Below are 23,611 nucleotides of genomic sequence, written 5' to 3' on the forward strand. Positions count from 1 at the left end.
AGTAACCACAAGCGCGAGCTCTCCCAGTTCAGGCAAAGTGCGAAGACCGGTACGGTCGCGCCGCGTTTCCCGCTATCTTCGCGTATCAGTCCGCGTGAGCCGCTCGGCGCGTGAAGGTTGACAAGACCGACCTGCCTACACCTCAGCCTACCTGCCGAACGACCGATCAAAGAGCAGTCGACAGCATTCGGTCGTGATGAGTGTGCGCGGCAAGCAAGTGCAAAATGGTACCTACGAGTTCGATTACATGCGAGTACCTGATACCAGAACGCGCTGGCAGATATTTCGCGATGGCATCTACAATCCGACGGAGGGAACGTACTGCGGTCATCCACCGAAAAAATGGGGTATGTTATTTCGGATATTTCATATATTCGAACACCTCGAACACTTGGACATTTAAACAGTTGAAGAACGAATCGGTACCAGTCGCGATTAGGTATATAAAGAAGGAACTTGAAAGTTTTGCGTTGTTACCTTGAAAAATGATATGTTCCGGTATTGTATTATACTGGTATAATATTAGAATTTCGTGAAAAAAAAAGTGAGATATTTCTAAAAGACTTCCCGTGCACTGTAGTTTCTTTAAAATCACACATTGATCAGTACTTGCGGTCGAAAGAGATCAGCGTAATGAAAAACAGAAAATTTAAATCACATACATACTATTTTTACAAGCTGTTTAAAAATTAAAAACTAGGTTTAAAACGTATTAAAATAGGCATATTGAGAATAGTGAGGAATAAATATTTAAAGTAAAATTAAAAATAATTCTCGTTGATATTTCTTCTAATGTAACTATTTTGGGTTGACATTTATTACTTTGCATTCTAATATCAAGATTAGAAAATTTCTAAGTTTTTTTTCGACGAATTCAAGAGAACATTTTAATACTGGTAAAAAAAAGTTCCAATGACTAATATCGATTTAAATTTAAAAATGGGATGCTAATGCATTATTTTTAATAGACGCATTTGTTATCAGAAATTGAATAGACATTAAGTAAGAACATAAGTTTCGTTTCTAGGAGTATAAAATATTTCTTGTAGACAACAAAATTTTTAATCACAAGCTAGACAGTAATTGTATTTGTGTTATTACCGACTTTATATTAGAAGAGTTGCCATTTTTCCATTACGCATCAGGAAATCTTTTAAACCTCGTCAAATTTTACGATCAATATTTCTTAAGAGCTGCGGCAAGTCAATCAAGACTGTAACGGTACTTTCTGTAGCATAATGCCAACACAAGTTTGTGTGATTATGTTCAGTTCAAATGAAATCAATATTTTTAATTGTCTTCTAATATGGGTTATCATTATACAGAAATCTTTGCTTTTTTTCACATTCTATTTTATATTATACATATATGTATATTAGTAATTTTTTGTTTCTTAAATTGTTTGCGAAACATTTACAATATTTGTGTTTACAATGCGTATAATTAAAAGTATACATACATATATCTAAGTTTACATACATAAATGAATTATAGACTATGTTCCACTGCTGCTATTGAATTTTATTTCCTAATTACATCAAAACAAAGAGTGAAGAGAATGTGAGATAGAAATCATATTTCCGTAGTTAGCATTAAATGTACGTATGATGAAATTGTGCGTACGATGCAGAGTCTTAAATATAACCTTTTCAACGAAAAAAAAACGATGTTTCTCGTATTGTTTTATATACTATATACTGCACATACAATTCTTAATCTTATCATATACATAAATGCATGCATTCATATTTCTTAATGTTAAGAATATTGAACTATATATATTTTTTATTCTTAATATTTAAGTTATTTATAACATTTAAATAATATAATCTACTAAAAATATGGTGAAAATTTGGAAAAGTAGTTCAATATTTGTAACATCAAGAAATATGAATGCATGCTTTTATGTATATGATAAATTTAATATTTAAATAATCTATGAAAAATATGAATATTTTCTATAGATTATTTAAATATTAAATTTTTCATGGTTATAAAAATTTTTCATTAAATTTTTTAATTAATAATATTACGAATATCATTTTTTCCACGTTTTCTGATAAGTCTGATATTCTTCTTGATACTCTGAGAGCAATTTAAGAACGAAAAGATTAAACCATCATGAGTGGTAACGGATTAACGTATCGTAGCGTTGTCGTTATCAAGAGATATTATTCTAATCGCGATTCCTTTTCAAAGGAAAAGTATGTAATATCTAGAATCTAGATGCATGGAAAAATCTTATATCCTTATAACATTTTGATTAAAAAATAACTCTTTGATGATTAATCATTAGTCATTCAATAAACTTCGTAATCAATTTCATCAATTGACCGACTTAATCTTGCATATAATCGATTGTTATTCGATTTACATAACGAATTAAAGAATTATTAAAAATGAAATGTGCCCAACGTTTACGCGCGTGTATGCGTATGTATAATACATGTTGATAAGATGACTCTTACGTAGACCTCTTGGCGGCTGTTTAGAAGCAGCCGACCCTGAGCCTCGCGTTTTGGCAACGGCTGACGCGAGAGAGCACCGGAAATAAGTATCGGTGATGGTAACACATAGCGAACAGCGAAGGGGGCATTTGGCCATCTCGGCGTGCCGTCTTTCATCCAAATCTTAAGACCTGAATCGTGTCAATCGCGCTCTGAGTAGAATGCGTATTGGTACTTGACAAATTGACGTTCACCAACGTCGAGGAAACGTTTCTCTTCTCTTCTTACACGATGCAAAATTTTGTCCTGACTCTGCCAAGCACGATTTTCAAGATTTTATTTAGTGAATGTACCTAAGAACACATGTCTATTAATTTTATTTTGCCGAGACAATATTTTTCTTGTCAACGGATGTTATAGATTTTTCCCTTATCTATTTTTTAATGATATCTCACGCTGGATTCCGCAGAATGTCACGAAATGCATTATGCCTCTCGCGATCCTTCATTGCATTTCGCAAGACAGTTGCTCTTGTTAGAGGTATAACTTACGACGTAGAACGATTTGTGAAAGTCCTGTTTGACTCGCAAAGTCGTCACGGTCTTTTGTATCTTTATAATGTCTTTTAGAAGTCTTCTTTCCAGTGACAATTTGAATTTGAATTGATTCGAAAATAAGCGAGCTGGCTTATCTATTTTTTTTGCCTGGCAATTGCAAGAAATTCCGTTCTCTAAATTGAAATTTAGACTCCCGAAAGAAAGACTTATCAAGACGATTATAAAATTTGTAATAAACAAGATTACGACTATTAAGCACAAATTGAAAAAATTAATTAGTTACATATAATTTTTTTTATATTGATATAGATAATAAATAGTTGTGAAATGAACAACGTTGAAAAACATGGAAATGATGTAAAGCTTATATCAATGTGTCCTCGTTAGGGCGACGTTTCAAATGCGAAAATGTTATTGCGAGCATGCCAACTGCTAAAAATAATGTATCCAAAGGTGTCCAGGTGCTTCTGAGTAAATTGCTGTCGAAGATACACTAATGAGTTAGATCATTCCTCCAAAAAACGTACAAAACGTTCGTAAATATACGAAAAGATTCGACATTATCTTCAACAATAAGTTCCGGAAAAAAATATCATTCTTGAGACATCTCGCTTATTTGGTAACTAAAAATCTTTATTTTAATCAAATGAATATTACTTGCAAATAGTAATCGGTTACGTCATATTATAAAGATATGAATCTCCACAAGCGTTCTAAATATTCCTCCTCTGATTTTCACAATGACCTTTCGATTATTTCGTCCGAAAAAGGATAATCAATGCGGCGCTGATTTCGAGTAAATAGCCGCGGAGACCTTTGGCTCTCGAATAGTAACATCGATTCCAAACATGTCTTCTTTGGCAATGTTGCGCAATAGAATACAGTAGAGGTCGGTGAAACGCGATGCGCTTTAGGTCAGAGAAACGTTGATCACAAAACGTGTTTTGTATGTAAAGCGATCGCCGAAAGGTATTTACAATTCGTTTTTTTATACGCACGTTCTGATCGTTCGATCGTTTATTTTATTTGCATTTAGTTGCATCAATATTCGAAGAAGTTCATTAATGCGGCACGTGTGCGTGCCTAATTAATTTTTACGTTTAAAATTACATTTTTAACGAAACATCAACCTTCTTACAAGTAATTTCAAAGTAGTCAATATTTCTTATCCTTATCGATCTTACTTTTTGTGTTTGCACATACTATTGACATTAATTACCGTAAAGTTTCGATGACGCAACTATAATATTCTTCGAAACGAGTTGTGCGAGTTTTAAGAATTTTTACATTACACATATGCGTCTAGAACGCTAAACTTTTAAACGGATTAAAATAAAAACTTGATGATTAGTTAGTTAAAATAGCTGTTATTTAAAAAATTATTGAAAAATGTAATTATTAATTAAATTATTTAAAAACTGTAAGATAAATATCTAATAAAATTCTATTTAAAAATATTTTAAGATTACCATTTAAGAGTACCATTTTTCCCAAAGAAGATTTTTTACGTCCAAATACATAAATATTTCCAATAAAAGCAGAAAACATTTTATTCAATGAAAGGATAGCTTCATGATATAATAACATCTATATAATTCACAAGTTACATGACGGCATACGTCGTCAATGTCAACCGCCAGGAAAATGTCGTTTTCCGACGATAAGATTCCCGTGACAAGATAATTCAAACGCGTTGTCACGAATATCGTTTCTTTTTTCGCTAACTTGACGTCATCGCGTCGATCTTTTTCCTCCTGCACAGGAACCAGTCGCGGTCGGCGTGTTCTTGAGAAATACACGTGTTTTCTTACATTTGACCGAATACGTAACCGCGGCCGTATTATCAGCAACTATGGCATCCTGCGTGTTCGCTCTATTTACATGATTGAAATGTGCTTCTTTACACACGAAACACTTTTTATCATCTTAAACAGTTTGCGTATTGACCGAGTCTCAATACGAGTGTATACACATATGTCAGGCACGCAGAAAAATCGTTTTCCAGCTTTCTGACCATCGATTCTCTTGCCTTACTGATATATACGCAATGTAGATCAGCACGAGGTCGACAGCGCGATGTCCAACAGGTGTTTCACGACAAATGAATCTTTTCTCAAGGATACGCTTATGTCTAACATTCGTAATATCCTAATACATTGCGTATAAAGTAACAAAACTATTGACTATAACATCTTAAATTGCAAAAATGGGAATTATTGAATATGAAATGGAAATTTCTTCTTCTTTTTTTTTTTACAAATACGATATAGAATATTTAATTTTTATAAGGATCTTAAAAAATTTGCATACCGCACTTCTGCGACGAGTCATAAATTAACAAGCGTGTTGCTATGTCTATACAGGTTTCCGCGGTTTACAGTCACGCGGATGTATATTATACATAATTCTGCTTGTAAATTTTTACGCCAATCAAACCAATTCTCACGCGGCTTCGGTGTCGCTAAATTCTCGTGTGACCAAGGATCGAGTAGAGTTTTTAACAAGAAAAAAAAAAGAAAATGGTGTTTCGCTGAAAGAGCTTTACTCTGTAGAATTTCGACGCCCTGAAAATCATAGTGCGACATTTAAATCACCCAAGAGTCCCACGTGGAACAATTTAAAAAGAATATATTTCCGAGTCGAAAGAATCTGCGCGTGCAAATATTTCTACAAAAGGCCAGTATATTTATACTTCGCCAGCGAGTGTGGAATAACAAGCAGAATGATGTAAACCGTCGATTTTCAACTACAAACTTTCCTATTGCCTCGCTGGCAATCCTATTTAAATCTTTTTACGGTCCGACTTAAGTCTTTTATCCAGACGCAATAAAGTTCATGCCGTATGAAGTTCCGTGGAAGTTCTGAAGCTCCACGAAACATCTGCCTCCATGACGGGTAGAAGCGTCTTGAACTTGATTTATTCTTCTCTTTTTTGTATTTTTGTATTTTTAAAAAATTGCTATAATAAGAATTAGTGTTATTTGTTCGGCTCGGTTGAAATCCCGATATCAGGCGACTTCTCAAGGCGTACCGATGTCTGCCATACGATTTCCTGGTTTTCGCGAATCATCGTAACCGAAGGCACTACGTCAGACGGTAGATCAACAACCGGGTGATATGATAACGCCAGCGATCACGTGCGGCTGCGAGCCGCGCGCATTATCGTGCCGCACTATGTAAATCCCATCTGTATAGCTTTCCGGCCTTATCTCTCGCAGCCTCGAAATGTACTGTTCTGAAATATGTTTTGGGCGATCCCGCGTTCACGATCTCTTACCGACGATCCTCACTATCGGTCTGCCAAACGGGAACTCCGAAGCTAGACAGTAGATACGTCTGACGCTGTGATTCCACCACTGTGGTTCTAGTGTGTCAGCATGGTGATGAATAGAAGGCTCACATTTTCTTCGTGCGCCTAAAACCGGTCCGTCGTTTTAGAATCAAGATTCCGTGGAAAAAACCGAAGGACAAGAATTAACAGAGACAAAGCATACTTAGCTTTCAGCATATCTAAATGTTCTGTCGTTTAAAACCACTTAAAGTCCTTTACAATCCTCTCTCCATCGTTGTTCAAAAGCCAGTATTTATTTTTATTATAATTTAACTTTTTACTTTTAAGTTTTTTTACAATTTATAGTTTTATTTAAAAATAAGCATTTAATGTAAAATATCTTTGAAGCAAAATCAGAGAGAAAAAGAGAAAAGCTACACATACATGTATACTGAAAAAAATCTTATAAGTATGTCTATAAAATTTTATTTTATTTTTTCGAAAATAAAACTAGTTTCGAAGTTAATCTGATACACATTTTATCGAAGTTTGTCATATTATGATTTTAATTTGCACGCTCCGTAGATATCTTAGTGTGTTACAAAATATTTCATTACACATATAGTTTGACACGCTTATTAACCCGAAAACTGTTTAAAAAACGAAAGAAACACATTAAAATTACTGTGACGTGAGCTTCATTTTTTTCGACACTGGGGTGTAAATTTGTAACAATCACCCCAGGTGATCGTTTATACAAAAGAAAATGAGGTGACCGTTCTCGGGTTAAAGAATTAACAAGTATATTAGTTTTAAAGTATATTACTTCCATTGTGCCGCACGATGTGCAAGGCATGTTCAATAATTTTTTTCTTAAAAAAAAAAAAAAACAATCAATATATTAGCTGCGTTCAGGAGAAAAAGCTACTTTGCAATTGTTGTAAAATTTGTAAGTTTGATTGGTGTGTACTCTTAGCTTCGGCTAAAATTAAAAGCATACACCAATCAGATTCACAAATTTTACAACAGTTGAAAAGCAGTTTTCTCTACTGAATTGCTAAACGCAGCCATAAATTGAAACGGAATATGCGTTACATTATAACAAAAAACTGTCGTTCGAGTAGGTACTTGTACCGTACGTAGTGCATTTTGTATCACTCTAATCAAATGTCTCGCGCTGCGCGATTGTTCGTAATACAGATGAAAATAATGACGCGCTGAAAAAGTTATCAGAAATGATTCGAGAAATCTAAGCTAAAGCGCTTAACGTCGACACTTCACGGGAGATATGATAAGAGAGTAGCTCGATAAGCGCTTGCTTGGAAGTCGCCTCAATTTCAGAGACATAATAACAGACATGTATATCATGATTAAACGCCGATTAAGGGCATTCTTTTCTTACTACGATGTGTCAAAATAATTTTTATACCTATAACAGTAATGATTCTTATGATCTTAGTAATAATTATTTATAATTATTAAACTAGAACAATAATAATCATTAAACATTAAAATAGTTATTAAGTTTCTTATTCTTCCTAAATATTGCTCTCGAGATATTGTATTGAGATATTTATATATCTTTACACATTTATATCTCTACTACAAAATTTTGCAAACTATTAATAACAGCAAATCTAGCATTTTTATACGTGTGTTTTGGCTGCATTACGATTAAATTAAAACTTACAATCGGGTTTATTACGCGCTACTACTTTAAATGCTTATCGGATCTCTTTTTAATGTCTGATCGAGAATAATTAAATCTTCATTCAGCTGTCTTTATGCTAGACAACTGGGAATTTCATAAATACGATAAGATTATTTTTGTGTTCATATTAAGGGGTCGATGAAGCAATATATTCAGCAATTTGACATTACGTGCAGATTTAAATGAATCTTTTTCTTCAAGATGTATCTTTTTAGAAATCAAACTATCTACCGAAGATGAATAAATTTTTGTGCGCACATCATTGAGATATAATACAATAAATATAAGATATTCAAGCTGGAATGTCCAAGTGTTCGCGGATTTAATTTTCAAGAAATATTTGAACTTTTTCTGAAGTAAATAACAGTATGGCGCGGCAGTTGTGGCCGCTCATTGCGACTCGCGTTGCTTCTGAAAAAGGATCTATATTTAGAGCCTGCGCTGGCACCGTGCCCTATGCTTTAAATATTTTCTGTTCGATCAACGAAATGATGAAAAGTTTCGCATCTACACGGTTGCGTAAGTGGCCGAAGTAGACCGACAGGTCGTGACGCCAAACTGCGAAGTTTAGGTCCGTCCAGAGGAAAAAAGAAAAATGTGTAAGAAAGAATGGACTCATGCGCTAGCTATTCGTGCATGGATTTTCGACACGCTTGTTCTCGCGATGAATATTTGGATCGTGCAACGGCCGCGGCGCTCAAATGCGTCAATGACGGAAATATAAATAGCGTGATAAAACTCCGTTCTATTTTCTCTCTCCTTCTTCATAAAATTGCGAAGACACATCAAAGTTAAGAGTTGAATTGGTGAACGAAAGAATTTCATGTTCTCTGTATATCGTGCTTTTTTAAGACTTGTCAAGAGATTATTAAATTTGCTAAACTTTCTAAGAATCTATCATTCTGAAGAATATTTTTATGTTTATCAATTTGTTAGTCCGTTTTGCTTGTTTAATTTATTATGTATTTTTACATGATAGAATATAGCATATAACTATGAAGTATTCTTACAACACGCAGAATATAAGGAAACTTATAGAAGACGATAGATTAATAATTTTCTCTCACGGTTTTTTTTCCTTCAGGCATGACTGTTATCTTCTATGCTTGCTTCTACGCCGGACTGGCGATACTTTTCAGCATTTGCATGAAAGGCATGCTCGCCACATTGAGCTACGAGAAACCCAAGTGGACCTTAAGCAGCAGCCTGATAGGTACTAATCCAGGTAAGACTTTGACTACAGAAATTACTCGCTCCATGTCTAAAAAGTTATGAAACGATCTGGTCATATTTTCTATTGTTAATATCACTTTTTTTGTAAAAATATATTCTCAAAAAATATCTCGAATGACTTTTTTTCACTATACTGAACATAATATTGCTTTTTGAGATTTTAACAGTAACAAAATATGTGCATGGATACATAATATTATATAGATTGCTGCTACGATTAATTTCATCGGACATTGTGTATTGTTACATATTAGGAAAATGATATGATAATAACAACACTTCCGCATCTTAATCTAATCTTTTTCGCCATCTCTGAAAAATTAGAAAAATTTTGGCACTGGTTTTAAAAAAATCAATCCATTAATGAAAAATTAAACCTATCGTCGCCATCTCCGAAAAATTAGAAAAATGTTGGCACCGGTTTCAAGAAAATCGGTTCATTAATGAATGAGTAGTTCGCGGTCAGACAGACAGACAGACATCAGATACTTATTATATATTTATTGTGTATATATATATACACATATATAATATACATTTTTTATACCCTATATTATTTTAAAATAAGAAGCGATACAACATACATATATATAATCACCCTATGAAAAGTCTTTTTATAGATAACATAATAATCGTATAATGATCAAATTGACACGTTACATTACGAATTTGAAATATGAGATAAAATAAACTATAAATTTTATATAATAAAATTACGTAAGTTAATTAAAAAAATATTAATAGACTATCAGTAGTAATCGATTTTGTAATTAAATTGAAAATTTTTTAGGCAAATATTATTATGAACATAAATTTATTGAATTTTCGATGTTGAACATAAGAAACAGAAATAACCATTTGCAATGCGCATAAGTAATGACAACTTCGTTTATTTAACTTGCTTAAATCTTTCGATTGTTTGTCAATACAATTACCAGGCTTGGGGTTCCGACCGATTCCGGAGAACCCCGATGAGAGATCACTTATTTGGTACAACGCATCAAATGCATCCGAAATACGGAAATGGACGGAACGCTTGGACATGTTTTTGGAACGTGAGTAACAAGGCGACTTATTGTTATGATAATGGCAACTTGAGTGTCATTAATGCACATATGCGTGAAACAATTATCGTCAGTAATACCGTACACATTTTTTAAACTGAAGGTTATCGTAGATATTTATATACGTACGTATTTTTAAAAGTACTAATTTCTATAGAAATATGGAGTAGAAATATTATTAATATTTACCGACGTTGTTAAATTTAAAATTATGGATGAATATCCCGAATTTCTCTTTTATTTTTGTAAAATACTATTATATTATTAATTTTGAATATATAAATGGTGTCATTGCGGAACGGATACATTTAAAAATATTTTTTTCACATTATGAGTTTCTTATCATTTAAACAATTTTTCCATTCTTTCGTATTATATATTAAGTATAATCCAATCGTGTCTCTATTGCTTGGATAGAATACATCAATTCATCGCTTTTGCCAAATGGCGGAAGAAACCAGCAGATCTGCAGTTACAACATGCCAGCGAAGCCTGGTAACGTATGTGCGGTTGACGTAAACAATTGGGGACCATGTTCTCCAAATCAACAATACGGTTTCAACAACTCGGCACCTTGCGTTTTCATTAAACTTAATAGGGTAAGGCAGCGACAATACCATACAATTCAATACTATTTCTTATATCACTTATTTTTATTACATAATCGCCTTACGTTATCTTATATTCGATCATTTGCGTGGTTATAGTTATCTAAGGCTACGGTCAACGTGACGCTACAAATGCTTTGGAGCATTCTTCTTCTCCTTCTTTCTTCATTGAAAGAAAAGAGAAGAGGAATGCTTCGAAGCATTTGTAGCGTCACGTTGACCGTAGCCTAAGTCTTCCTGACTTTCCCTGTCCATACTTGTTATTATTATTATTATACAAATTAACTTATTTTTAATAATATTTAATAACTTAAAACTTACATCGAGATTCAAGGTTTCAAAACTCAAAAATCAGAATTTTCACGCAAAAACAAAATTTACAATTTAGCATTCGAATGGATAGCTTTTACTTTACAATTCTACCTATTTAGGTATTTGCATCTTACTCATAGCAAAACTTCTAAACTCAAACTTTTTGACTCCGCCACTAAACTTATGATCAACATGCGAGATTCAAACTCATGGATTAACACGTCAAAGCTTTTAACTCATGCCTCAAATTTTTTCCACTCTTTCATAATATTTTTACATCACAAAACATAACTCTCCATACTCCAAACTCAACAACAGAACAAAATTTAATTCAAAATCCAAACCTAAGAGCTAAATTAAAAATTTTAATATTAAATCCAAAATTCATTATTCAAAACATACAACTTAAGAAGCTACATTTAGACTCAAAATTCTTCAAAAAACTCCAAAATCAAAACTTTTAACTTAAAAACTCATGTGCTCCAAAATTTTTATCCAACTCTCTCTTTATATTTTATGATTTCCTAGACTTCCACGTTGTCCTATATCTCTCCGGTGTCTTCTCCTCTGTCTCCTCTCTCTTTCTCTTCCCGTTGTTTGCCCTTTCATTGTCTTCCTTTGTCCTTTTTCTCTTCTGTTCTTCCTCTTTTCTCCTTGTTTTCTAGTTCCTGCTCTTGGTCTCCCAGAATTTCTAACTTTATCTCTTTCTGGTCGCTCCTCTCTTAGAGTCTTCTTTCTCTACTAGTCTACTACATAATATTCCCCTTCTCTCATTCCATCGTCACTTTGCATCTACACATAACTTGTGATAACCGACTTTTACTAGTTTTCCGTTTTTCTGGTATTCTCCCGTTAGATCTCTTAGTTTCTTTAATGCTTCTCTCTTCTTCCTGGTTAAGTCATCCTCTATGTACACACATCTTTTCAGCTCCTTTTCTGCCATTATCTTTATTTTGTCCTTTTTTTTCTTAATCTCTAGCTAGTGTTATCATACATTCTTTTTCATCTTCTCTATAAGGATTTAAATATTAAGATAAAGAAACCCAGGTAGAGCATGGTATTATATTCAGAAACGTTTCCGAGAAATGTGTCTTACAAACGCTTATGAAACGTTACGTACGTTAAATAACGTATATGAAAGCAACATGTGCTACATGGGAGCTTAGCAAGAGCGCATACATCTAAAAAAATAAATAATGTGTTTTTCAAAATTGTAAAAATTTCATCGTGCACGTATACATACACAACTATTGCCTTACATTTAAACTTTGATTGCTGCAGCATTGCATGTACAAATTTATTTAATAGAGACAGTATCTATTTTTTTTTATTGTTTTCACGATATGATTATGTGAGGTCCCTTTTAAAATTTTTTAATACGTTGCTTTTCAGATATACGGATGGATTCCCGAGTACTATAACAACACTCAAAATTTGCCGAGTGAAATGCCAGAGGACCTAGTCAAATACATAAAGACAGTCGAAGACAATACAAAGAAAGACGCTTCATGGGTTAGTTAGTCGGTCAGTCAATTATATCAGTCGATAAACTAAATCTGGATTGAACGAAGATCGGAAAGAAAATTCAGCGTTTAGATTCGCAACGCGTAGTATTTGTGCATCAGTCTACGTATGAATTCTCATAACTCTATACCTTTGAGAGATATATACTTACAAATTAAGAAACAAACATTAAAATTAAGAAAGGAGGATTTTATTTGAAATTGTTTTTTAAACTTGGCAATAGAACGAAAGAATATGACAGAAGAGTTCAATAAAGTGATATCAACTCATTTTTATCTTTGTAATTGATTAGTCTTTTTAGTAGTATTATCTATTTATTAAACAACCAAGGATAAGGATTGTAAACCAATATCGATGATTGTATACGTTTGTGTACATTGTGTCTGTATATGCATATATGTGAGATACGTTCGATCTCTACGAACATAACTGTAGATTATCAAGATCAGTATTATATTTCACTCAATCTCTTCGTTCTTTACTGACGTTGCGATAACAACTCTTGTTACGCGATATAAATGTTATTACGGAAATTTTATTGGTATAATACGTGTACCAAATATTTTACACACATTTACATTGCATAGCAGCAGATGCTTATGCAAATGTAAATTGATATAAAAATAATAGTTTCTTCTCCTAGTATGCAAAGTATAATCGAATACTAACTTAAAATAAAATAAAATTTTATTTTACCAAAGAAGTTTGAGCATCCGTGTGTTCAGTAATAATTCTTTAAAGAAGTGTCGCAAAAAAATATTATACTTTTTAAATATGCTGTTTGAAGTTTAAAGGATCTTCAAAAAACCTAGAAGTTTGAACAAAAATTTATATTAACTTTTATTTATAATTATAATTTTGAGGATTTCTTACTGTTATGTAGTTTTAAATAGAATTATAATATCAATACTTCACGTAATATACAGTTCATATCTTTCTTACATTGCAGCTAAATACCGTATGGGTATCTTGCAAAGGAGAGGATCCTCATGATCGAGAAAGTATCGGTGAATTGGACTTTTATCCTGAGGGACACGGCTTTCCAGGATTCTATTATCCATATGAAAATATTCCTGGATACTTAAGTCCCGTCGTCGCCGTCCATTTTCGTCGACCAACAAGTAAGTTGATACTAATATCAAATATATGATATGATATGACAGGAATGAAAAAAAAATGGAAATGCTTACCTTAAAAAAAGAATGCAAGTATGCAAAAAATCTTAAATTACGGTAATTTTTAATTGTTGGATAAACAATATTATCTATACTATAAAATAAGTTTGTCAATAATTTCAAAGGACTACAACTTTTTTTATTATATCGCTTTCTGTGGCTTTAAAACATTTTTCCAAAAGCCTTAAACCACGTTAAAACTGTCGGAAACTTTCATATTATAGACTTTTCCGGTATCCAACGTGATATACAATTAACACACGTATCGTTGTGTGGATACACAATTTTTTTAAATTGAAACTGCCACCATTGACTGGTTCATGTGACTCGTAAGCAAATGACGCACTCCAGATGAAACCGGTAAAAGCCGGTGTGTTGCAGCACGGTATCGGTCGTCGAAAGGTGCCATCGGCCTGCTTGCTTCACTCAAAGCTGTATACCTACTCGCCATTTAATCTCATCCTATTTTAATAATCTTTCGTAAATCTTATATCTTTTTTTATATATCTAAAATAATATAATTAATAGATAATATTAAAGATTTTACATGTTGCTTTACATGCAGATTACGTAGTGCGTTTATATCTAAATTAACTTAATTATATTTCTATAAATATAATTAAGTCTATTAACTCATTAATTATCTTTATTATTAAGTAAAAATATTATATATTGCTGTGACTTAATAAATTATTAAATTTATATTTATTTAGAGGATTATTTAAAGGATGTTAAAATAGACCATTTTATGCGCTTTTTGGAAATAAATTTACAATAATAAATATTTATTTCGTATTTAGTAGATATAAATAACTTGAAAATGCAATAAAATGTGAAACATAACATTAAATTACAAGACTTTATTATATATCCGAAAAAATTCAACGAGACAAGAACAAAACTCTTAATGTCGCGCTATTCCGTACTAAAAGGGTTTACATATTTATTAAAACGTTTTTATATCAACAAAAACCTAAACCCCCGTGAAAAAATCCAAATTTCTTTATGTAAAAATTTAAAATACATCTCATGAGCACACCAAGAAGTTTTATTCTGAATTGAACTTTTTCTTGCAGGAAACCAGATCATCAACGTAGAGTGCCGAGCATGGGCAAAAAATATCAAGTACAGTTCGTATAGATCCGAAAAGAAGGGTGCAGTACACTTTGAACTGATGGTCGACGAATGATCGTACGTCATAATCGTTGAGATCGTCATTGCCCTCGTCTCGTCCCCGATTTCATAGTTTTATTGTTCGAATAAGAAACCATGCACGAAACGAAAGATCCGAACACGTTGGAGAACACCACGTGTCTGGATATTCGATCACGATGACGGACGATCGCTCGTGCCTAGAAAAAATTAGTAGGTTAATGAATTTGTTATTTTTTAGAGATATTGTTTACATAATTAACCAATCGGTATTCTTGCTTATATCAAGCCACTAGTTCGAACTCATAATCTTAATAGAGAGTTTTATGTCAGAGTTTCTGTTTTGTGACAAAAAGATTGTCTCTTGTTGATTTACAGGTACGTACATAAAAAAAATACTAATAATAAGGGAGATATATAGAATATGACTGATTTCGTTCGACGAAAATGTCTTAAACTCATAGTTTTGCATATAATTTTCAATAGTAAAAACTTACTAACTAAACAATTGAAGAAGTTAGGTAATTAAAGCATTCATTACTTTTATATTTTGGCTCTCAAAATCAATTTCAAATTAATTAAAAAATTTAAAGAATTAAAACTAGAATAAAGCTAAATTAAAATTTAATGATTTTAGGAATAAGGAGATTTATGAATGTAAAGAAATATTCTATGAACACACTATACTATGCAATAAATTAAGGAATCAGTTTTTCTTCTACAAAAAAAGATAATTTTTTAAAACGCTGCAACTTTGCCGAAGATAATCAAATTGAGATTAGTAATAAATTCTTACTCAAACCAGATTTTCTTCTCTTATACTGCTTTATTACTAGCTGATCTCAATACGATAATTTCAAGAGTTACAGCGATTTAAAAGTTATCTTTTCCTTCTTTCTTTTGCATACCATAGATAAAAGTTTTCATAGCTTTAATCATTTTCTTTAGTATTTGAAAATCTACATACAGTGTCTAAAAATATTAAGAATATAAAAATGAATATTAGAATTTAAATATCACAAGCTAAAACATAATATTCATGTTTAAGTATGTTACGATTACAAAGAGTTAGACATATATACAAATTTTTCTTTTACCTGCTTTTTTATTTTTACTTAAAAAAAAGACCTTATTTGGTCTTAATTCTTAGTACACATATAAAATATAAATTTTAATAATGTCAAGAAACATATACAAGCATATCAAAGAACTTATCAACCTATATAGAGCTTGAAGGACTCAGGAACCAAAAAGAAAAACAAGAAAGAAGAAATATAAAAGTTTAAATATCTAATAATTTGGACATTATTTTTTTTAAATTAAAATTGATTATCCAAAAATATAAGTAACTAATTTTTATATTAAAATATTGTTCTGCAAGTTTTAAAAATGCAAATTATATTATTTTTGAAGTATCCTATATACCTCTTATTGTTCTAGTATCTTGAATTACTTGTACGTATCAGTCTTTAGAATTGAACAACATATAGGTATGCTCGAATCATCGATGTGAGTAATTTGCTTGCACAGCGTTTTAGTACTTATTGAGGTATAGGTGTAAAAATAAATTGTACAGAATGAAATAATATCGCGTTCTATAATAATAATAATATTTTTTTAAATAAATGACAATAGTGGAAAAATAATTCGACGTACAAGTACAAACGTCTTTTTAAATAAGGGCGAGCATTGTGTAATCCTTAATTTATTTCATTGCGATTATATGATGGTGTTAATTTATTATCCCACTCCTTGGCTCCTAGTCTATTCTGTATGTTAAATTATACATATAAGTAAATTGTACAAGAGCATGTAGTGTTCTTATCAGATATATATTTGTCGAACATTTGCAATATTAAATAAATTTACCTAAGTTCTAAATGCAATGATCTATTAAGAATTAGGTACACGTATATTGTCCAGTGGTACTTGAACTTTTCTAATTATAGGCACCCTTTTCACGTAAATAAGATTCTGGGGTTACACACACATCAATGCGATACCTGTTTGATAATATGGGAAATCGTTGTCTTCGACATCATTTTTTTCTTATGTTTTGTTGCCAAGTTCTTTAGCATCGATATTACATTCTCATATGTATTACATAGTAGAAATGTAGTGCATTTCTATTTCATTCGTCAGGAATTTTAAAAAAGGTATTTTTATGTACCGCAGTCAAACGGTTGAGTAATAAGAAAATGAAAACGATGAGAATGAGTTATATATCAATATCCCGCATTTTATCACAAAAGTAAATGTATTTATGTTAGCATAGGATAAAAAATCTGAATCTAATTGTTTGCTGTTATTTTTTGCTATGTAATAAACATGATTTTTACAATTTGGAGAACATTACTTTCCGATTAATTTTTAACGTCATATATATTATTTTCATTTATGCATAATGCAACTATAATTGAACTGCTGAACGTATTTAGCAAAGAAATGAATTAAAAAGTTTTCCTTTGTTATTAACTAAAAATTGTGCTCGCAGATAGTGTCTGCTATATAATTTCTGAGAGCTCAAACTTATTAGCTGCCATGTCGTAAAAATATTTTCACGTGTATACATTTAATATCAAATAAATCGCAATTACATGATTAAAAAAACAAACAGATATCGATATCTTTATATCGAGAAAACGACATATACCTTTTGTATTTAATCCTGCCATTAATCATGAGTCATTAAGCTATAGCTTGACATACTTTCTGTGAATCCATTACATTATCATTCATTTCTATATATCTCAAACCTATGAACACTATTTCTCTCTTCTTTTCCTTAAAAAAAAGGAAAGAAAATTATCTTATTTCTAGAATAATTTTTACAACATATATGTAATCGATATTTCAAAGTTGAAACATCGTTTAAAGAGATAAAAATAAAAAAGTAGGGTATATCAATATTTTTCTTTGTTTTGTTTCATACTTTTTGTTATATTCTATTATTGAAAAATCTATTCTTTATTATATGCAATATTGGCGTATATATAACGTCAATTTATAAATTTACATTAAAATTTTTTTTAATCTGCATAGCATTTTGTCAGATTTCTCAATATTTACAGATACGGACCAGGTATTAAATATCTTAAATATTATCATGTTGACAATATTTGCCATTTCTGCTTCAAATTTGTTTTTTTTTTATTTGTAAGAAATTATACGCTTACTATCTATTTCGCGATTCTTAATTTCTACTTGACAAAATTACTAACGCGTTCCAATAAGGTAAAAAATATGATATTACCTGAGGACGTATTAATTTCTAGTAGAGTGTCATTTGAATATTACAAAAGTCTTCAAAATTGCACGCCTGATTATAAAAAAATCTACCCAGCTATCATTATACATATATATGTATATATTGAGTATATTAAATAATTCCAAATGAGATTCTTTTATATATGCTATTGTGTCGGTCGGTCTTTATATATAAATTGCGCTTATGAGCAAAAAAGGCACGTGTAAACAATTATAATTCTTTGAGATTCCATTATTCCATTCTTTCATTCGTTTCTAATTTTCAATTGCACAAAGGCGAGTTAAATTCGCGCTTATGAGCAAAGGAAGGCACGCATAAGTGATTATAATTCTTTGAGATTTCATTAAACCATTCTTTCATTCGTTCCTAATTTTTAATTGCACGAAAATGTGTTAAATTCGTTATAAAAACTTCTTTAACCTGCAAGTACGCAGTAGATATCAACGAGAATAACATTGTACAAAATATATATGCAAAATAATATATTGCCGACAAATTAAAGTCAAAATTAGCAATATAAGATTGGAACATTAACATTCAAGCTTCTTTATATTAGCTTTCTCGAAGAGGATATTGTAATTTTATCTTGTATGAATGTTGTAAATGACAAAACTACTACATTCTTAGAATTCTTGGAATAATTAATCACTAATTTAATTGACAAACTCCAAATGGCAGATGTAACACGACCGTTTAGTTTATATATAAAAAATGTCTTTTATGCATGCTAAAAATATTCCGTTTATAGTTATAAGAATAAAAAATGTCTTTTACGCATGCTAAAAATATTTTCTACAGACTTCTTAAATAAATTTGGTACGAATAGATTATTGAAACGAAAAATCTAAAACAGCAGATTTGTGAAAGATATTCTACGAAGTGATGTTGATTAATGAAGACCTTTCTCTCTCAATGAACGTTCTAATTATTAATATCAGCGCCTCTTTTTTCAGTCGTTATCCTCGCCGATATGTCTTCATTCAGCACATACATATGCAATCTCTCAAAATTCATGATTTCCATGTATAATCCATTTAAAACGTCAGGAACGTCTATTGTAAGAACTCTTTTCGTTTTGTACTCGATTAATATGTCATCCAGAGAGTCGGCGGCATGTTGTCGACTTCGGAGAGATTATATTTGTTCACATTTTTATTATTTGGAAGATGAAGATTTGCCTAATGGCTACCTCAAATGTCCCCAAGACACTCGTTTTACTTTAAGAGACTTGCATAAGGAGCCGAAGGCTGTTTTTAGATTTCGTTAATCTATCATCAGCTCGAAATGGACCGCGCCGATTTTGTCGTTACGACTATGCTTGATATTTTTTGCCCATGCTTTGCATTCGACATTTATCAGAATTCCGGCTGAAAATAAAAGATAAATATAATGTAGCTCATATGTTTCTGTTTTTTTCGTTATTATATGACATTTTTGACATCAATATCGTGATAATTGAGAAACTGCTGAATCTAAGTAGTTGTTATCTTATAATAAATGAACAGAATAAACTGAATTAAACACTATTCTGCGAAAGAAACTCGTCATTTTTATTAATACATTCTGCAAAAGCTCATGATGGTCATTTCAGGGTCAACAAAGCGAGAAGATTAAAAAACGGATTACATAACGTGAATAACAGGAATGCAATTCTCTTTGCACAATGTGCTAGTAAATATGACAGCTTTCTTCTAGTATAGTGTTTAATTGATTTTATTCTGTTCACTCATTACAAAATGATAACTATTTAGCTTCGACATTTCCCAATTGTCATCCTATATATTGTGGGCATATATATATTATACTTACTTCGTGGTCTGACAAAGTGCACTGCAACTAGCGGGCTCAAATATCCTTCGGAATTTTCATAAGGATAAAAGTAACCAGGAAAACCGCGTCGTGGTAAATAACTAATTGGGCCAATGTTCTCCTGATCAGCAGGATTTTCACCTTCGCAGGATACCCAGATTGTGTTCAGCTGCAAGGAGTTGTTTCCTTTCAGACTAGCGATGTGTTCCTTGAGCTCGAGTGGCATCTTTTCCGGTAAATGTTGAGTATCGTTGTAAAAGTCTGGTCTCCAGCCATAAATCTAATGGACGAAAATATTATAAAGAATGTTATATGTATATTGATTTGTATTAAATATGTATGTAATGATTTTAGTTGATATTTAGTTGTTGATAGTATTTAAAAAAATAATATTTTTAATAAATATCTTGTTATTATAGATAATCGAATTAATTCTACATTATGATGTACGTACTTTGTTCAGCTTAAGGAAAATGCAAGGAGCGGATTTGTGATAGTTATATCTGTTCTCCTTGGTACAAGGATGCCAATTTTTCACATCAACATCACAAACTTTTCCGGGTGGCGGCGGCTGATTATAATCGCATTTGTTAATGTTTGCGCCAAGACCAAGAACAGACCCGGGTGTTATATAATCTGAAATTAATGTTACACGAAATATTGAAAATATTAACGACGATTAAAATGTATTTGGCAACTTGAAAATTAATTATAAAAATTAATTAGGAATAAGGTAAATGGAATATGCAGATGTAAGATGAATTAGAATTTATTTAGAATTTATTTAGAATTCAATGTCCTATCCTGAGCGATATGAATTTTTCTTTTATTACGGACGGTTACCTTTTAAGAAATTTTGTAGTGAATCAACCCAGTGTTTGAAGTTTTCACTGTCGGTGCCTCTGTACCAAATCAAAGTGCTCTCCACATTTTCCGTCGGCGGCATCGGTCTGAATCCCAAGCCTGCGAAGCGTAACATCGACGTTTATTTTAAAATTTGCAACATCTTTCCGTATCTTAATTTTTTATGTATCAAAAACTACAAACTAATAAATAATTAATGCTCTACAAATAACTTAAAATAGTCATGACGGCTATTAAATATTTAAAAAAATTAAAATATGTCACTGCCATTTATATATCGTATTTACTATTAACAAAAAATAATTTACCTGGATTTGTTCCAATGATGGATCTCTCGAGTTGCCATCTCGGTATCCTTGGATCGAGCGTTTGAAAGAATCCCCAGAAACAAATGGCAACAAGCGCCGCCAGAACGCCGTAGAATATCAGATAAAAAAGTCCGATTTTACCTTAAAAATAGAATAAAATAATTAAAGAAGGATATCCGAAATCACATTTCGAAAGAACTCTCTATTTGTTCGCAAGAGTTGTCGAAAATTTTCCGACCATTCTGAATGCTATCCGAATATTTATAATTCAAGACAATTGACACAAAATCTTTTTTTTAATCATTTCCTATATTAAGTATTTCAGAAATCTACTTTCTGATTCATATTCTTTTGCACTTGCCGCATATTTCTGTTATCAATTTTTAATCGAAACAGTGTTAAGGACGACTTCGATCAAACTCCGATTAATTCGGTGATTAATTCAACCGTATAATTGCATAAAGCAAAATTTCTGATTGTATAATTTGTCATTCCTAATCTAATTTTTTTCCGTATGTTAAACAACAAAAAATTAATAATTCTATCTATAATAACAAAATATTACTGGTATTACTTAATAAGTCAATCGCTGATTAAGTTAATCGAAGTTTGGTCGAGTTATTTTACGAATACTCTAATATGAATTAAATATTGTTGTATCACGGTTATATTCTAGTAAGTACTCTGAAGTATACATATACTTTTTCTAAATACAAGTGCTAAATATATTGCTTTCATAGGACCATCCGTGATCCAGATTATTGATCATCACATAAATCATCATACAATAACTTTAGCCATAACGTGCTTCGCGAAGAATTAGTCGCATGTAGAGAAAGCTGATTCTCGTACGTTGTACTTCCTATAATGTAGGTTAATTACATTAACCGCGGATTCAATTCATAGAGGAAGATCAAAGCGCCTGGTCAAATGGTGCAATTCAATTATGCCTTAACGCGTCTCGCGACGTTGTTTTGTGGACATCGTTCATCAAATAACGCTACCGGGAACAAAGCGGTACACACACATGAAGAAAAATTATCGATATTAAATTTAGTACACTATATTTTCTTAAAAATTTAAATATACATTTTTGCAGAATATCTTGACACATATGTATACATAAATAAAAATTATACGCACAAAATTATTAATTATAACTAGTACCTAATAACTAGATTTTTATATTTTATATTTATGAACTTTTAATTAAAATAATTTAAATTAAGTTTATATACATATGTATATAAGCGTAAATAAATAAATATACATTACATATGTATAATATGTAAAACAGAATTTGGTGATAATTCTATATGCTTATATTTTACTTATATTTTATCTATATATATTTTTTTTATATATGTATGTATTAAATAAAATTGTAAATATAATTCTATCCTTAAATTGGATATGAATTATACAATGATTTTTATACGAGAATGTTTGTGAAATTAGTGTACCTCATTTTTTAGATTTTCAATATAATTGAGATAAAGTCCTTTCCACAAAGAGTTCTTGAATTTTTGAGAAAAAAATACTAGAAATCTATTATAATTACATTAAAATTTTACAATTAGGATGTTAATTTCATAGAAATCGTAGGAGGGGATACGGAACGCTCACTACAGTCGGGTGTCAAAGGAGAGTCTTGAAGTATCTCTTATTCAGTCCCGTTAGGCGCGTCATAAAGTCGTTAGACGATACTATCGAGAAGTTAATTGTCTTTGACATTGTCATGGAATTTTATCAATAAACTATAGTCACGACTGCATAAGGCATAGGATGCAGTTATAGGACGAAATTATAGGACAAAATTAAGTACCATTTTGCTCCTTTTTTTATCACTGTATCAAAATATGAATCTTTTTATATTTGAATATTTGAATCTTTTCTATTCTTTTTCTCATATTTGGCTACTTTTTCTAACAATTGGGTACATTTTGATCAACGCTTTTTTTTCTAAATAAGCTCTTTCTGAATTTTAATTAATGATTTGGACAAAGTAAGTTTTTATGTAACTTTAATCGCTTGTAATTTTTGATAAAATTATAATTCTTAAAAAACCGATCAATGAAATCATATCTATTTCTAAAGAGATGTACTTTTCAAGAACAAGATACATAAGTTTAAAGAAACATAATTTTACAGGAGAGCGCTTCACAAGCTTTGATGTTTAACTTTATATCTCTTATACAATTCACTCCTTCGTTCTCAACTTTATCCTCATTTTCTTTGTTTATTTCAAATCAAAGTTACAAATAAAATCTCACAAATCAAAAAATTTAAAAATTTTGAAACAAGTTTT

General features: G+C 31.2%; 2 protein-coding genes across 3 annotated transcripts in view; one reads left to right on the forward strand and one right to left on the reverse strand.

The window, feature by feature from the left end:
• LOC139771584 (sodium/potassium-transporting ATPase subunit beta-2) lies at positions 1-16,967 on the forward strand. 2 transcript variants are annotated; one of them, XM_071704461.1, is made up of 7 exons: positions 1-347; positions 9,071-9,211; positions 10,158-10,274; positions 10,701-10,882; positions 12,596-12,715; positions 13,677-13,848; positions 14,127-14,388. In XM_071704461.1, the coding sequence occupies exons 1-7, from the start codon at positions 197-199 to the stop codon at positions 14,198-14,200; spliced, it is 957 nt and encodes a 318-aa protein (XP_071560562.1). In that variant the 5' UTR covers positions 1-196; the 3' UTR covers positions 14,201-14,388. The 2 variants fall into 2 exon arrangements, with proteins under 2 accessions (XP_071560562.1, XP_071560560.1); XM_071704459.1 differs by lacking the exon at positions 14,127-14,388 and adding an exon at positions 14,979-16,967 and having other exon boundaries at positions 8-347.
• Positions 16,633-23,611, reverse strand: part of LOC139771585 (sodium/potassium-transporting ATPase subunit beta-2) — a 13,146-nt gene continuing 6,167 nt past the window's right edge. The window contains exons 2-6 of the mRNA XM_071704462.1: positions 21,304-21,444; positions 20,975-21,094; positions 20,586-20,767; positions 20,132-20,411; positions 16,633-19,689 (exon numbers count right to left, since the gene is read on the reverse strand). Of these exons, the coding sequence (XP_071560563.1) occupies positions 19,586-19,689; positions 20,132-20,411; positions 20,586-20,767; positions 20,975-21,094; positions 21,304-21,444 (827 nt within the window). The 3' untranslated portion in view covers positions 16,633-19,585. The remainder of the gene's footprint in view (positions 19,690-20,131; positions 20,412-20,585; positions 20,768-20,974; positions 21,095-21,303; positions 21,445-23,611) is intronic.

This window comes from Temnothorax nylanderi, unplaced genomic scaffold, assembly GCF_030848795.1.
Source record: "Temnothorax nylanderi isolate EJ_2023f unplaced genomic scaffold, tnyl_v1.0 TNYL_tig0041_pilon, whole genome shotgun sequence".
Taxonomy (NCBI): Eukaryota; Metazoa; Arthropoda; class Insecta; order Hymenoptera; family Formicidae; genus Temnothorax; species Temnothorax nylanderi.